The sequence below is a fragment of the Ciconia boyciana genome, chromosome 1 (assembly GCF_034638445.1).
Source record: "Ciconia boyciana chromosome 1, ASM3463844v1, whole genome shotgun sequence".
NCBI classification, from domain to species: Eukaryota; Metazoa; Chordata; class Aves; order Ciconiiformes; family Ciconiidae; genus Ciconia; species Ciconia boyciana.
The window spans coordinates 213,476,243-213,494,544 of NC_132934.1; the positions used below are offsets into that span (position 1 = coordinate 213,476,243).

Sequence of the window (18,302 nt, forward strand, 5' to 3'; positions counted from 1 at the left end):
GCCAACTAACATGACAATTCCTGCATAAGCAGTACATTCAATCTGAGTATTTAACCCATTGGCCTATGTAAACCAGGGAGAAACAAATGCTCTTTTTCACTGATCATGCTAGCTTTAATGCATTCATGAATTACATTATGAATAGTTATTGGTTCAACATTAAGTATTTTCAGAGCACATAACTGCAAACACTTTAGGATGCATCCACTTCTTTAGGTTCTGATGAGCTAGAAAGCAGGTAATACCTTAAGGGTTCTGTATGAGCAGTGCTGTTTGAGAATACATTAGGACAGGTGGCTGGGCAGGCTTTGATTCTGAATGACAGCCATGTGATTCAATATTGAAATAAATATTTAATATATTGGAGTATAATATTAAATTACTATATTAAATATTATAATAAATATCTAAGTATCCAATGTAATATTTATAGCATGGATAGTCATACCCATTAGATGGATGGAAACACAATGAATTGCATTAGGTGGAACATTTCTATTTTGATAAAGACTACTTAATTTGAAAATTGTATTGCTTTGACACTATACTGCAAACATGAAGCTATTTCAAGCAAACAGTCTACATACCTGCGAGTTTATCCTAAGATTTTACCTTAAGGTGCATAGAGAAGGCATGTTAACATGGTTTATAGGCAGCTGAGAGAGATCAGTATGTGATGCCAAAGATACTAACCCTCAGGTCTCTTCATCACCACGTACACATTGAATATCTTATCATGCTGTTCTCTATCTTTCTCTCCAACAAGAATAGTGCCCAAGCCATCTGCCTTTGCGTACTGTAAATTTTTGGTTACAGTATGCACTTAAAGCCCCTTCCTTCTGCTCCAAAGGAACTTATTCTGCAAATACTCCATAGCTATTACACCTCCATACAATAAAAAGAAGTTGTGCTAATGGACATGTGTTAAAAACAAGACTTGTGAAATACATGGACAAGCAGCTGTTGTACTGCTGATAGTAAGCAACCAACCCCTGCAGACTGCTCTCAAATACCTCCTAGACTTTAGCAAAGTACTAACAATATACCCTTACCTGGCAGCTTGCTAGCAGTGGTACAGTAACATTATTGTAGCCCAGACTACTGGAACAGAGAAACAATTTTGTCAACAGCAGACGCTCCAGAACAAAAAGTCTTCAATAAGCACAACTCTGTAGCTGTTTTGCAGCAAGATGACTTATTTTTTGAAGAAGGTGCGCCTTCAACATAACTAGGGTTTACTTCAGTATCTAACCTTCCTCAATCCTGCAAAGAACTCCTGGCCTCAACTTGTGGGAGTAAGTCCCATAGTTGTTGATGCCACCATTTATGATAAAGCTCAACGGCCTCTCTTCAAAGCTTCCAGTCCCAGAGCTCACCTGGTCCATATAGGATTCAGATCAAACCTGTTAAAAAGTATACCCAAAGGCAGCCAAAGTACCTATGCCACCTTCCAACATCTGTGACTTCCTTAATACTGCATTACAGAAAATTGGAGAAAACAAGCCTGACTTTATGCACAGCACATTTTGTCAGTAAACACCTCTAGCACAGTTTCTAAACCTAAATATATGTATCTTCTAAATATATAAAGTATTCAGGCAAGTGTAATTTAGGTGTTTCTTAGATGTTTAACTTCCACATCACTTTATTCTAAAAGATGCATCAGAAAGTAATTTTGTAGTAGTGGTGTACCATCACTCTACAGCATAGCGAAACCGAAACGACCATCGTGCGTCAACACTAGCCTGACCTCCTGCCACCACACCTCACTGAAGATACTTTTCAAGTCAAAAAATTCTCCCAGTATTTTTAATTTTAGAACTAATCACACACATGTAATTCACATTTTTTCCCCTTTGAATGGCACTGCTGCATCTTTAGACAGTTTAATAGAGCAAACCAAAAGATAAGAAATAACCAAAGCCATCTGATCTGAGGTTTTCCTACTTCAATACCTGTCTCATTTCACTAACTCAAAAGTCTTACTCGCTCTAGTAAAGTTGTTTGGAATATCTGTCATTCTCTCCCATTTTAAAGTAAGACTTTGGAAATTAGATTTCTTTCTAAACAGAATGTAATTCAGAGCAAGAATAGCACATTCTTCCCGAATGCCTTTGGGAGCTGTCAGGAAACATGTATTTGACTTCAAGAAGTTATGCCTCTGTATTTCCCTACCTCCATCAGTGCTGAAACTGCAGATGAAGACGTGTACATCCACCTCCGTACAGCCAAGTTTTTTGGTCAGACTATGACCTTCTCTTTCCAGTTTCTGGAAGGCACCTCATGCCAAAACATATCTTCTACTATGCAGCCTCCCAGACTGTGTAATGCCTGCAGCACACTACAGGTACTGGTGTCCTCAGCAAACTGGAAATCATATAGGACAATAAATTCAGTGTAATTGTAAAAATATTTAAATGCATGGTAGGACATATTTCTTGGCAGACAGCGTCCTCTACAGCTTTACCTACAGTAAAGGGCTGTCCTGTTAATTACTGGCAAAAAAAACCAACCCAGACATATCGTTTTGTGGAAATATGCCTTCTTTTGTCAAAAGTTCATGCTAGTTTGTTCAACAAAATAAGCTATACTGTCAAGAGATTCTAATGGAGCAACAGCATCTATTATAGGTCCTTTTGCCCCTGCAGTATATTGGCTAAAAACCAACACTCCACATTTAACTGCTTTTCATATACTTACAGAAAGTAGCAAAATTGGGAGTTTAACCTGATAAAGGGAAAAATCTGGGAAACTTTTGCACCTAACACCAAAGAAGTTTAAGCCATATGCTAAAATGGTATGATTATTAAATCATGCTCTTCCAACATCATAAAGATGCAAAAATGACTAAGTAATTTGGGTTCATTTTAATATAGGAAGTATCAAAAGCCCAGTATATAAACTTACTGAAAATACATGGTTTGAATACACAGTTTTGCAGAATGTGTCTGAGATTTTTCTTTCTCTATGCTGAAAAACTGAAAGAAAAATAGTCAGTTTCGTAACAAAGCATGGGGACTGAGATAATAGTATAAAGTCTGAAATGAATTCTAGACATGAAATTGTGAAATTGTGTTGCTTTCCTTCTGTTCTTTGCTCTTTCCCCTAAATCTTGCAAGTGATTTCTTCATGTGAAAGGCCATCTACATACCAGCCACCTCTAGATGACTTCTGTCTACTCCTAAACAGGCCTAATCTTAATTTTTTCCAGCAGGAATAGGAGAAAGAAGCATAACAAAAAACATGAAGCTGCTCTTTCCATGCTAACATATTTGGTGATGTGCAAAATTCTAGTAATTTTGGTTAAAAAAGTGTCACTACTTTCTAATTTACCGATTTTTTTTTAAGCAACTAAAATTCAAGACACCTGGATCTAGAGTACTTCTTGCAGCCATTTTAATGCAAGCTCCATCAATTCCATATCATTTATTTCACATTTTGCACTTAAAGTAGGTGAACTCATTAAAGGAGATTTGTCACTGACAGCCACTGTCATACCTTTTCTTTTGGCCAACACAGGATCAGATTTTGACATGAACTGTTAGCAAACTGGATGAAACAGAGCACCAGATCTCAAAGAAAAAAAAAATTAAAAGAAATCACCTCTCTCCCCATCAAAACACAGGTATCTTCACAAAACTGTTTCAACTAACACTCATGCACTGTAAGTGTGCAGCTCTCCCCATGAAGGGAGGCAGTCAAGTACAGGAACAGCTAAAATCCTCCATGCTATTAATAGAAATGTTGGAAATGCCTGCCTAATTTAGCTGTTACTTCCTTCTTCAATTTAGACTAACATCTCCCATGAGATATTTGGAGCTCCCTGAGCAAACAAAACTCATCCTGGCTCATCCCAAGTACAGCTTCAATGCACATTTGAACAGCACCTTTTTACAAGGGCACAACAGCTAAAGGATCAAAATCATCCTTTTCAGCCCATGTCAAAGCCGCTCAGAGTAAAAGTTTGAAAATATACTGTGATACAGGTTAGGGTGGAGCAGGAACGGTCTTCATTGAACATGGAGAGTGAAAATGAAGTTGTTTTTCCAGCACCATACATTAAGCTTTACTGATTTTCAGTAGATAAAGCAAATGACCTTACAAAGGGGAACCCACCCTCTTACAACAACGCTGTTATGTCTGAGTTTCATAAATCCAGATCGGCTCTTCCCCTCATCCCCCAGTTTTAGAGATCACTCGTGAGCATTTTATTAGTGACCAAGTGGTTATCAAGTTTCACAAAGTTTTAGAGCAAACATAGAGCTTCAAATCCTTAAGTTTGAAACTGGACTGGTAAGGGAAGTTGTGCACAGAAAGAACTCCTCCCTACCCCACAGCTTTCAGACGGGAATTTCTCTATTTACCATGCACAAAGACACGTCCCTATCACAAACAGCCTCTAAGATAAACTAAAGTCAAGAGCAGAAGTAAATGTCATCCGCCTTTTGGTCCTCCGTAAAAGGAAAGATGATTTCAGCCAGATTCTATCTTTAAAATTAAATGGTTTCATAAAGAAAAGCTCGCACAATGCAAAATATAGTTATACCATTTGCTTCAAAGTAAGATTTGTTCACTGGTTAAAACCTCAGAGAGCTAAAAAGAATATGGAGCAATATGGAGTAAAACTGGGTGTTATAACATCTTGTGTCAGCCCTACCACATACCAAGAGGCTGACCACATTCCTGCCTACAAAGGCTCCACATTAACAGTTTAAAATAAGGACAAAAGTATCTCCTCTAACACACTGTATTTTACTTACAGATAATTAAATCTGAAGAAAGTCTCCTCATAAAATAACTGTGTGTAAACAAAAAGCAAAAAACAACAAAAACAGAAAATCAGCCCCTGGAAATGTAAGAGCTTCAAATTCATAACAATGCAATTCCAAACATCAGAGGTTGAACTAACCATGCTGTTCCCCGGTATTCGAGAACTAAGGCAAAAGCTTCTCTGGATTTCCATCCACTTACACACTAAATTCAGCATGGAAATAAACTTCACATATTCCATATTTTTAATGCAAAGTAATCTGTTAGGAAATTTACTTAATTTATGTTTTAGCTTTGATTATATTTGATAGGGTTAATGACACTACTGCTGCGGCAAAGCATTCCAACTGAACAGATCTGGAAGAAAGCTTGAGCTAGCTCCCCATTAACTATCAAGAACTTAAATAAAAGTCTGTATTCAGACCATCATTCTCCCCCAAAGCACAACATAGCGTGCCAGTTCCTGCGTTTCAAACAGTTTACAGTTAGGAGTTGTGCATCCTGAGTTTCTCCACTTGACAGCTAATCAAATGCAGCAACTTACTACACATTTTATATCCTTATAATAAATAACTACAGCCCAGGAATGCAAAAGTGTTCATATTTGGTTTCCCTTTACTTTTCTTTCATTCCTATGATTAAAATCCACTTCAAGTATATTTTTGATACTCTAAATTTTATTCTGCAATGCTGTACTGTGACACTCATGACTGAAACGCAAGCACTCCAGGGAGAAAGAACTCCTATTGAATTTAAGACAGGTTATTAATATATTACAGAAAATTTTATTAAAAGGATAATAAAACAAAATTCAGTAATTTGACTTAAAACCAGCTAATTAGAGCATGTCTATATCAATGGAAGAAAAGTGACATGGACTGTCACCCTGAGAATTAATTCAAAATTGAAATCTCCCTAAGGATTCCAGTATATTTCTAAATAGTAAACAAACTTGGCTTGTGAAGAGGAAAAAAGAACACAAGGATATTAAACTGGAAAAAATGACTTTCTGAACTACTGCAACTGTGATTTGAACAGTACTAGTTGTAGGTCCTGATGAATAAAAGTAATTGCAAGTAAAACACCTGAATTTCACCCCTAAAACTTACAAACTGACATAATCACTTATATAAATATTAAACTGAAGTACCCCTTGTAAGACAGAAGAAAAGGATGAAGGCATTTAATGAGTAAGCTAGACTCAATGAAGCTAGCTTTACATCAATACAGAAATGAAGAATTGCTTTGTGAACTACAGCTGCATGTAGCTGCTATACATAATCAAGTAAATACTCCTACCAGACTGATTTTTAAACGAGAGTTATTTTTAATCTCTTCATAACAGTATACTTGCTGAACTACAAACACCAATGGTTTCTGGCAAATAGAAAAAGGGACGGACAATTAAATCCGATCAAATTACACCACCATTCTCAGTATGGGGGCTTAACCATCACAATAGTTTGAACAACTTTTAACATTTCACATAAAAAAATAAGGTTGAGTTAAGAATACACAGAGTTGTGGATCAGAAAAAAAATCATAAAGTTTGATACAGGTTGCAGTGATGGCTGCAACTATTATGGCAATACTGGGCAGGGAGGGAGGGGAAGGAGATAAAATCAAATTCAAATTCAAGTGTGACCCAATTTCCAATTAAATATCGACCCATCTGTCAGCAAGAGCAGAGATATCAGCCAAATAAGCCAAGTGCAACTGCAAACAAATGTAGGTAAAATGCCGATGTGACTGCTGAACACATAGGGAGAAGGGGGGAAAAGAGGGACACAAGACTACATAACAAAACTAAACCCAAAACAAAAAGCACACACCTGAGAAGCAAGAGACAGGTACAGAAACATTGCCGTATCGCATTACAGCTCATTATCCACCCCAGAAGAATCCAAACATCGCCAACAGCAAAGCGAGTTACAAGCAGCCCTTAAGAATGCCAAAGAACATGAAGACACCTACTTCTACCGTTTGATAGCCAAGACACTCAACCTTCTGATTTGGCAGATAGAGCAACAAATCACAGACAACCAGAGCTGCTCTGAGTGGATTTACTGCCAGATTAAAGGCATCGAAAGATCTAAAAAAAAAAAAAAAAAAAAAAAATTTAAACCGTGTTTACTTCTGTTTGTAACCTGAGTTTAGTTTAAAACTTGGTATATTATCCAGTCTTGGTCTTGAAATCCAGCTTACTATTGTAACTTCAGGAACTTATGCTGTACAGTAGAATACCAGTGGGTTTTGTTAGGGTGGGGTGGGGGGGGTGGGGTGTGTTTTGTTTTTTAACAAAACTAATTGAGGAATTACATGAGTTTCATTACCACCTTCTTCAACAGGATAAAAAAAAGGTTTTACAAGCTATTAATGTGGAAACACTTTTTTTATACTCTAAATATTTGACTAGGAAACAGCGTTATTAAGGATTCATAATTTGTGCTTTAAATTGTTATTAAATTAATTATTAAAAACTGGCAAAGGTCACAAACAATAGAGATACTTTGTTGATGTCGCAGCACGCAGCTGGCAACTGGAATAGCTGTGCTACATGCTACTGCAAGTACCATATTTAGAGTAAATATGTGAAATACCAGAGTGCAGTTTCAACCCGTGCAAACTTATCACTTCCTACATAAGCAAAAGAATCACTGCTGCTAGAACGGCACCACGGCTAGAACGTATGGATGTTGTGACGGAAGGACTGCTTGCTTGGGAGGAAGCAATAAAGAACATTAAGTGAAGATTTCAAAGTGTCTTTTCAGGAGAAAGGGAAAAAGGAGGGGTTGATGTGGAGAGCTCTTCCTCAGTAAATTAACATAGGTCTGAAGGAAATCTTATAGGAGAGCTCAGAATGAGTATAAACCCCACCTTTTGCATTTTTTATTTTATAGACCATGTATACGTCATGACATGAATTAAAATAAAACCACAGGATTTCCCTTATGCCACCACTGTTCACTCCTGTAAATTTTCTTATGCTTCGTGCTAGGAATTGACATTCCCAAGGTAACTTTTGGTGTAGATCACCTTATTCTACAACCTCTGTTTTGAGGTAAAACTTATAAAAGCCTAATTTACTCATGTTTAATATTGCAATGATCCAGATAAGCATTACTTTAATAAAGCTCCTTTAGCAAAATAGCACAGATGTTCAGTTACAATCGGAAAATCCAACATATTTGTTAAGTCTTTATGAAATGCTTAACTTCATTATTTTCACACAGTTAAGTACAGCTTAGTTCCCTAATTTCTCAAGTCTCAACACCCAATTTGTCACATATTACTCATAACTTGGATTTGCCACCAGTAGACTTGAGAGTACCGCAAGTTAGCACTGAATTTACTAATATCATTTTGAGGTTTAGAATCTGCCAGCTAATTGATAAAGCTCTAATGTAATGCTAGGGGTAAAATACGAAGTGCAACAGTATTTCTACTTCGAGTTTAGAAGGGTACACAGTTAATAAAAGTTCATACCCTACCTGCTCACTATCATATTTCACAATGGAGAAAATGGCTTAGAAGAGCACGAAAAATATCAAAACCAACGATTTTATATCAACATCAATTTCTTTCCTTTCCACTTGGCTGCAGCTTTTTGGCAAGTTATTTCTTGTTTACTTCTAATCCGGTGCAGACGTAATCAGTAATAAAATCTTTCTGCTACCTAAGCCTTTGCAAGATGACATTCAGCTCCAAATTACAACTACTTCTAGCGTTGAGACTTCAACCAGCAGGAAATCTAAATGCTTAAACTCATACTGGTGGACACAAAAACCAGTTCTTTGACACAAAGCAAAGTTTTCATTGCTGCAGCAGAAGAGTTCGCCAAGATACTCAGAAGTAAGACGACATACTTGAGATTATTGCTTTAAACTTGTATTATGAACTATTTGGAAATGTTTAATAACTGTCCCACTACAGGACTTCAAGATTTTATAAACAAGTCATTTACAATACTTACCTGACTCTTCTAACATGCTCGAGGAACAGCTTCTGCACAGTTTACAGAAAATAAGATTGTGCATATCCGACCAGTAGTAACTTGGCTATTTTTAAAGAAGTAATTGATGTTTGAGAATTAATGAGTGAAAAGATTTTAAATATATTGAGAAACTTAAATTTAAGAAGGCTGTTAAAAAAATTAAGCTTTCAAATACAAAAGGTGTCTCTGCTTCAGAGAACATGTTGCATTTTCCAGGGAGAGCAAGAAGTCAGCAACGTTTTACAAGTGAACTTTCCCAGCATTCTACCAGCGTCACTTCTACTGTAGTGTACTGACCATGAACTTTACATAAGACAACATACACAATGCAAAAAAGAGAAGCTTTAAATTCCTTGTTGGATAAGTCATGTCTTTTGTATTATTACGCAAACTAGTGTTACTTTGTGAGCCAAGTCACTAGGAACAACTTAAAACTTTCACATCTACAGATCAAAAACTGACCTTAAGATTAGGAAGTAAAGACTGAAATAGATAATTAGGTCACAGGCTGAACTGCAAAATAATGCCTCTTCCAAGCATCACTTTTAGAAGATAGAGATGACTGCACCATAAAAAAAAAATTACAAAAATCACAACTAGAGCCGCAGCCCAAAGTTACATGACACCTGAGTAACCACAGCTGATGGGAAACAATAGCAGTATGAAGATTCACACAGCAAGCTGATTGCAGGTGTCCTACAGCTTCTCCTCCTTAGTTCCTGCCTCTTACTTCATCCAAAGTAGAATACTGCTTCAGGCTAAGTAAAATAAAACAACAGCTGCAGAACTAAATGGCTATTCTTTCTGCAAATGAGCAGCTGTGGTAGAAAATTGGCCCTCTGGCAGTCTAGAGGAGTATGATAGTTCTCGTACTCTAGTAAAAGGCACAAACAAATATTCCAAAGGAATTCTAGTAAAAAGTTAGGAAAAGTTGGCTAAGGAAGAAATTACAAAGGAATCATGGAAGAACTCAGAGAGAAAAAATTAATACTTCAAAAGAAAGCTGTAATAATGCAATTATCTGTATTTGAAATAATTACAGTTACACAGAACAGTTCTAAGCAAAAACAACAATGGACTGCCTCCAGAAATTTAAGTCGACTATAAAATGGGAAGCAAAGCCACGAGAAACTTCAGGTAATCCTGCCAAAACCAGAAAGAAAATATGACTTTGGTGAAGTACTACGATACCATAAAAGGAATGTGGATAATCTATTTCTACTGGAGAACACAGTAGTATCCACAGACACCAGGAGTTAACTCACCACATCACTGAAATAACCCAGTTACACTTCAGTATGTAAAGGCAGGTAAGCATTTAAGACACTAGGGTTTTTTTTCCCAGCTTTACTACAAATCTCTTGTCAGATACAGGGAAAAGCAATGATCCTTGTCCCTCAGTTCTGCAAGATACCTTCTGCATACCATCTCATTTGGAAACAGAAGCCATCCTCAGCACAGACATAAAGCAAGTCTTTAGCTGGACTTTTAATTGTGCTAGTAGTAGCCTCTAGACAAAACCAAAACAGCTGACACCAGGAACTTGGGAATTAAGTTCCCAACAAGCTCAATTAAGTTTACTTTCACTTACATAGCTTCTCAAACATCTACACAACACAGGGCAGGGTGCTGGTTTACCATCTTCCTTAAAAATACTGATTTTTCTTCACAATAAGTCAAGGAAGTTACACTCTGGCATAACTATAGAGAGATTTCCTGTTAAGAATGGATAATTACAGCACTGCAACTTCCTTCCAAGCCATCCATCCACATTCTCCTTTAAAGAGCGCTACTCCATTAGCTACAAGCAGATAGGGTTACTATGCCATACTCATTCAAGAACCCAACCCTAAACGTGTTTCACATCAAAGCTGTTTTAACTACACTCCACAACAGGCACACGTACACAAATATTTTTATGCTACTGAGATATCACTGCTACAGCGGTTTCACTGAACTGACCTAGTGAAACCTCCTACTTGGCATTAACTATGTGTCTTCTGGTTTTCCTAATATGAATTATCCACCACGTAAACCTATGGAAGCACCACCACCCCTAACAGAATCATGTAAAAAAAAAAGTGAAATCTGGCAACAAGTTTTCCAGCACCATTTACATTCAAACAACCTAAAGCACTTGTTCTTAGCATCACTATACAGCACTGAACATAGCAACCAAAAGCTAAAGGCAAAAGAAAGGGCTGCATAAATCACAGCGTATGAGTTAAACCCACAAACCAGTTTTGAGACATCACTGCTCAGAGAGGTGTGAAAACTAGGACAAAGTCCTAGTGAAACTAGGTTTTTTGTAAAAGAAATTTCATGAACTATGCTTGGAGGGTTTCAAGACTATCAAACCTGTCTGATTACTGTAAAACAAGTAATCCATCATTACAAAAGCAGCACCTAGATTACAAAACAGGGACCCCTTATCCCAGCTATAAGACCGGGTCTCCAAAACAGGAGAAAAAGCATATCCGGAGTGCAAGTATATGTCCGTACAGTGATTGTTGTTACCTGTCATAAGCCATGTCCACTTGTAAATTAGAATTGTAATTCTTTCCCCCTCAAATCAAATAAGAAACTAAGCTTTGTAATGGGAGAGAAAGAACATTCTTTGGAGTAGATTATATTTTTATCATTATGGGCTAAGATTGCCTTTTTACATTCTTTCATTATTAAGGTAATGGTCACTGAGGGAAACTCAGAGGAAATATACAAACCTAGGTGGGGGAGCACTTCAGTTTTGGAACTCCACAGACAGTCAAGAGCAAGATAAATAAGGATAGGAATAATGATGTGCACAGGTACCTGTGTTGGATTTCCCCCCATTTGTGTGAGTTAATGTGAGGCTGAGCTACTTAAACGTGGTCATAACGGCTCAAGCTTAATAAAGAAAGAATTTCAGAAACAGGACAGTCAGAAATTTTGAGATCTGTACAAGCAATACAAATATCACGTTAACAAGAATGTCTGTCATGGTCACAGAAATTGCTACAAAACTAAGACTTCATTCCAGGACAGTATTAGAAAACTCAGGTTATCAACTTATCCAGGACACAACCTTTAACAAAGTAAGTTTTAACTGTCATTATCACAATAAACACTGTCCTGGTTTCAGCTGGGATAGAGTTAATTTTCCTCCTAGTAGCTGGTATAGTGCTGTGTGGGGTTAAGCCACAGCAAACACTAATTAGAAAAATATTTAAGAAGCATGCCACCTATGAAGACTGGTATGGTATATTGATTGTCATTCACAGTGAGATGTCAGTTCATAGGACTTATCTAGTAGTTAAACTGTTGTAAAAGGAAGGTATGTGCAAATAATTCAGAGGTGGGGCTTGCAAAAAGCATTCATTTTTAAACATACAATCATAAATGATACGAACAAAGAAAATTTTCAAAACACAAAACAGTGTGTCATTTCCTGATGCCAGGAACAGAGACTCCCAAACTTATTTAGGGCAGCATACAAAGCTTATCTACCCATGATCTATTTTAACCACTAAAAAAAAGTGACTAGTGGTAAAACTAATAAAAAACCAAGTTTGCTTTGCTCTGATAAAAGAATTCTCTGACAAAGAGGCAGGACCTGGGACCTTTGACAGTCTAGAGTAGACAAGGGAAATACAGATATGGGCTCCTCATCCAGCCACTACCAGATAGCTTTCTAAGGAAGTTCAAGCACTCTTCTACAGCAGCATCCTATAGGTCTCAATTAGGATGTCCCCTAGCAACCTTTTTCAGAACACCACCCTTGCATACACATGCCAGTCTGAAGAGCAGTTGTCTGGTCAGTTTGATGTTCTTTTTCATAAAGCTTATACCGTGAAATAATTCAGCTGCTAAATGCCCTATTACTGAAACTGTACTTTTAGCACTATTCCAGGCTAAACCCAACAAAGTTTTTTTCCAGAAAGCTTCCCTTCTGTTGTGTGAAATCCAGTAACACCACGAGTTCATACATACGCCATATGACAACGTGTTTTCTCTACCTGAGACTAAGTTACTTAAAGCCCAAAGCCTTCTGACACCCTGGGCTGACCAAAAATAACAAAGCCACTCAGTTACTACTCAGTCTTCAGGCAAGAGATGAAATGGAAGAGGGAATACCAGAAAGAAACCAAGGCAGCTGTTCTGGGGCTACCCTAAAAAATTGATCATATCCCTCTCAGGTACTTGCAGAACAATAATTTCTTAAAAGTTTAAGTCAGATATGTTTTGGTGGAAAGAAGAAATAACTACAGTACAATTAATCCTAGGACTATCATCTGGTCTTCTCATTTGGATACAGAGCGACTCAGAAGGCACAAATGCAAGACACATGAAGTCCCAACCTTCGCCTCACAGACGTGGGTGGGAGGAAAGGAGAAAGCACGCATATAGAAGGCATAGCCACACATCTCTCTCCAGTATCTTCCATTACATATTGGGGGAAGTGAAGGAGGGGGGAGGGGAGAGAAAGGTCCTTAAAAGGTCTGGAATAAATAGATGCAAGATAATCAGGTATTCAAGCCAAGAACATCCTCAGTCCTGTGACCTTACAGCGTAGCGGGAGACACACTAACATGAACTTCGGTGCTCATCATTCTCTTCATAATCACCTGGATGGAACAGAGTTGATAGAAAACCTTCCCACCTTAGATCTATTTCTAACAGAAGCTGAAAAATGGCCAGTCCCTGTATGGGATGTTAAGCTCAGGTACTGAAGGGCTAAAGAAGTCCTCTTAGGCCCATCTTCCCAAGTGAAGGAGACAGACTACAAAAGATAAGACTAAGAAGAACACCCTTACTGAAAGAGATTAGCCCCTCAAGCACTCATTTCACATTCTTCTATGTGGAAGAGTTACAAGAACGATAGAAAAGCCATTATTTTTTTTTCCTAGTAGACAATCTGGGAAAGAATTAAAATAACTGATCAGCTATTCCTTCTTGAAACTCCTGGACCTCCTCTACAGAACGGGGGAGTGCTGCCCTAGTAAAACACCAATGAGATCAATTAGTAAGGAAATTACAACCCATTCCTCTGCTTGGCCTCTGTGGATCCCTCTCTCCAAGAAAGGGGTATGGGGCAAGTCCCGTCCTTCAGAAGCTCACATTGTCCAGGGCCCTGTGCATAGGGCAGAGCTAATAAGGCCCGTTCTGGAGAGCAGACATATCGAACAGCCTCTCCCAAGCACTCCATCGCCACGTCCCCGATTCCCCCCCCCCATGAGAATGTCCTACGCTGAAACACACAGAGCTCCTCCGCCTGACGAGGCTTCACGTCCCCGCGAGGCCGGTGGGAAAGGAGGCAGCCCCACAGCGGGTACTCCGCTCCACAGGACCCCGAGACAGGGGGGAGCCCGGCGGGACGCGCGGGGAAAGCCCTGCGGCCGCCATCCCTCCCCGGTACTCACAGTCCAGGTGCTTCTTCTTGGGCCCCATGACCTCGTGGGTCGTGGCCTTGCAGACGGTTTTCGAGACCGCCGAGCCGGTCACGCTGTGCTGCGCCGCCGTGATGCGGTCGGTGAGGCTTTGGCCGGACATGGCGGGTTGCTGGCGGCGCTGGAACCGAGAGCGGCTCCGCTCCCTCCTCAGGGGCCGGGACGGGAGGACTAGCCGGGGGATGGAGCTACACGGACTCCTCACCCCGCCGTGCCGCAGGCGGCCCCCGCTCCGCCCTCAGGGACGGACCTGTCACCCGAGCAGGGACCCCTCCTCCTCCTCCCACCCCCCTCCCCCAGCCGCCGTCCCCTCCCCCTGCGCGCCTTCCGCTCGGCCGGGGACAGGGGACACACACTGGGCGCCGCAGGAAAATGGCGGCGACGGAGCTCCTCCTCGGATCTTTCCGGGCCGCCCGCATCACGTGATCCGCGGCGCCCCGCCCACGTGACACGCACCGCCCCTCCTCGCCGGCGCGCCCCGCGCGAAGCTGCTCGCTGCAGCCAGGCGGGCGGGGGGTCACGTGGCGCCGCGCGCGGGTGTGGCGGGCTGGGGCCGTTGCGGGGCGAGCGTTGGGGCGGGGGCCGGTGAGAGCTCCGTCCCCTCAGCGCCCAGGGCCGCAGGAGGGGGCGAAGGGGAGGGGGACGGGCACAGCCCCCCAGAGCTGGGCGATGCCCGAGGGGGAGCGGTGGGTGGGTGGGTGGGTGGGAGCCTTGGTAGGGCCCTGGTTCGGTTCAGCAGGGCGGGTTAAAACGCTGTGTAAAATCTCGTGGAGCAAGCGGGGCGTCTCCGCCCCGAAGGAAGCTTCTGTATTCCTCAGCTTGGGGAGTTTTGTGGAAACTCCTTCAGTGTCACCTCAGACAATGAAAGTGTAAAGGGAAGATCTGCTCACAGGCAATGAGGAGTTTGGACCTGTGTGGTTGCTGTGATCGTGCTTCCCCTCAGACTTATTTGAAAGCTTGCCAAAAATTTCTCAAACGTACATCACAGCAAGCGTAAGAAATTGGTGGTTTTCAGGTGTTTCATGATCAGCCCTCCACTGCTTTGCTACTCAGCTGATGCTTCTCAGGGCTCATGTCTCTTAGCCCATGGCTCTGTCTTGGCTTGTTGGGATTTTGTACAAAGTTACTTAATGTTTCTGTTCATAAAATTTAGCTAACTGTTCTTTAAGGTACTTTCTGTAAACCTGGTACCTATATGACCCAGACGCAGTGGAGGACAATGAGGACCAGCTACTGGAGTCGTTACCTCCTACTGTGCATTGCCAAAGTGCAGTCACAGCCTCCCAGCTATCTGCAACTTTCATTACTTGCTACAACAGGGCTCTTCTCCTCCTTCCTGAATGTACAGCAGCGAATAATACAGCGAAACCACAGGATTCCAGCAGACAAATGTTCTTCCTCTCCCAGAAGTGCCTCCTGATGAGTTGTCTTGGAACTGTCCCTCATCCATGAAGCCACTGAAATATTTATTAGGCAACTTAAACAGAAGCAGTATACAAACGATACTTGGCTCTGTCTGCTTGACAGGATATATAAGTAGGATTATCTGTTTATAATGCGTAAGGAAAATTGGTGTCAGAGGAAGGACATCTGGCGAAAGCTGAACCCAAATAATGCCATTGCTGTGTGTGTGGAATGAGTGCTTGCACATGTAGAACTTGCTTCTTTCATAATGCTAAGCTCTTTGAAGATGCTGTCGTGTTTGTATTTCTCAGCTCCTGCTGAACTGCTTCGGGAGTCCCAAACATCCATGCTGAAGAAATAAATCACTGACATATACAGCAGCAGACTCTGAGATAAGACAGCTTTAGCATAAAGCTTCGCGCCATGAAAATGCTGAGACTGCTATAGGCTATTGATGCAGCAACGTATATCGCTGTGAATACGTCATCTTTTTGTATTGTTTCCAAATTATACTGTAAATCAGAGATACAAATAATTTTGACACTGCTGGTATTTTTTATGCTAACTTCAGCTAGGACCAGGATTTCAACACCCCACTTCAAGAACTCTTGCTTTCTATTTGGAGAAGTTCCATGGAAATGGCCTAAGTAATTTCGGCTCCATCAGTTCTTCTCTGATTATGCCCGTTGCTTTCTCCAGGAACAGCAAAACTATCCAAAGAGAGGAAGCTGGTGACTTTAGGAGTTACTGAGACCAGATTTGGACAAAATATCTCATTCCTAAGGGGACAAAAAGTGACCTCGGTCTTAGAGGTCCAAAACCGAAAATAAATTTAGCCTTTTTACAGCTCTTCATATGCACAGCAAGCTCACAGTTTTACCCCACTCACTTAAAAATGCTGCTCGTTATTTTTGTTCATAAGCAGAAATGGGAGAGAGAAGTGATGGGAAAACATACTTTTGTAATTTTTTGTTCATAAGCAGAAATGGGAGAGAGAAGTGATGGGAAAACATATTTTTGTAATTGTTTCTTGCTTTTTGATTGCTTGGGAAGCACTTGATACCATTACAGTGAGGAGCTTGAAGCACTGTGGTAGATAATATCTGAGCACCTCCCAAAGATTTGGAAATTGAAATCAAAATATTATCTCTTTTATTTTCCAACCTGAAGAAAACAAGTTTGATTAGCTTATAACTCGCTTGTTTTTGTTTGTGTGCCTGGGTGTGCTTGAGAATGAAAGGAGGAAGGAGTACATATCTGAAGAGAAACTAATGCAAAGATAGGAGTCCTATATTTAGCAAAGTGGCAAAGCTAAACAACATTCTTTTCTCTTGTGAAAAGTTCTTCCAGAGTCTGGATCCAGCTCCTGTGAAAACGCTGTCTCTTGCATTCACAAGCTCCCAAAAGTGTCAGTGTTTCACTGGCATCCAGCTATCCTGGAAGGACAGACAAGCTGACAGGGCTGTTTCTCCCCATGTGTATTGTATAGCGCTGAAAACCTTGCCTCAGCACGACCTCTGTAATTTATTATGTATATCACTTTCTTGCAACAGTGTCATTTCTACTCCGTGTGGTGCCTGCCACACTGCAATGCCTGCAATCCCACTGGGTGCTTTGGTGTTCACAGTGCTGCTGGCATCCATGCCCTTCCTCCACGCTTCGTACTGTTGCAAACGATTAGGAAAGCTGTGGGTTGAGGGCCACTATTAATCGGATGTAGCTTCAGATTTAAAACAGGTGTTTTGGCTGAATTTCAGGTCTATTAGCCCTTCCGGGGCACAAAACTGGTGAGGCACAAAGCTGAGCACAGGCTAATAAGCTGTAGCAGGCTCACTACGGAGGATTTGAGGGCATATCTGGAAACAGCAACAAAAAGCCAGCAACCATGATCTGGGAAGTGAAGGGGGCTGACAAAGAAAAGTTGCAGAGAGGCAAAAAACTTGAAATAGGGCTGGGCCGATGGAGCAGAGATGGAACTGCTGAAGGGAATGGTAAGAGGGACAGCAATGGGGCAAGGAGGGAATGGTAAGAGGGACAGCGATGGGGCAAGGAGGCAATGGGGAGGAAAACCAGAGGCAGCGAAGCCACCTGAATAAGGTTGGGAAACACTCCTTCAGTGTTGAATAAATGATTTAGAAACATGCTACAATCCAGATGTTTCCCATGACCCATTTCAAGGATCACCATAGTTTCCTTTGCTTGTTAAGGGTTATAGTATTTTCCCCAACTTTTAAGGAAAGGTGAATTTGATGTCAGCCCCAGGAAGTTAGCATCTGTTTGAGTCAGAGACAGAACATATAGAGAAGAATAGACTGTAGGAAACGGAAAACACCAGCTCTTTGGCTTCCCGAATGTAGCCAGCTATGACATATGCCTGTGTCCATGGCTTCTTAGGACTATATGGTTCATTTCCCGTGCACCTCTGGCAACGTAGAACTCCAGAGCAGCTGCACAGCTAGAACCAGGCCGCGCGCTGACTGTATACAGCAATCTAAGGTTATTGATGCACTTTTGAGTAGCCTGATTTTGCCCAGCCTAGTAGAACTCTGCCCATTTAACTGCAGTATAATAATTTCAAAACCATTTTCCAAGAGTTTGGCAAAGATTTACCCAATGTTGCTTTTCTATGAAAGACATTTAGAGTCATACTCCAGCTTGACTATAAGAAGAATTCAATATAATTTGCGTCACCATAGCAACTTAATCAA

General features: G+C 40.7%; 1 protein-coding gene across 4 annotated transcripts in view; it reads right to left on the minus strand.

Annotated features, from left to right (window-relative positions):
• The window catches only part of PICALM (phosphatidylinositol binding clathrin assembly protein), a 71,989-nt gene extending 57,518 nt beyond the window's left edge, over positions 1-14,471 (minus strand). For 3 of the 4 annotated variants that reach the window (XM_072850813.1, XM_072850812.1, XM_072850814.1), the window contains exon 1: positions 14,164-14,471. In XM_072850813.1, the coding sequence (XP_072706914.1) occupies positions 14,164-14,293 (130 nt within the window). In that variant the 5' untranslated portion in view covers positions 14,294-14,471. Of the gene's footprint in view, positions 1-6,744; positions 6,863-14,163 lie in introns of all 4 variants that reach the window. The other variant, XM_072850815.1, reaches the window with a different exon arrangement.
• Positions 14,472-18,302: the final 3,831 nt, after the last annotated feature.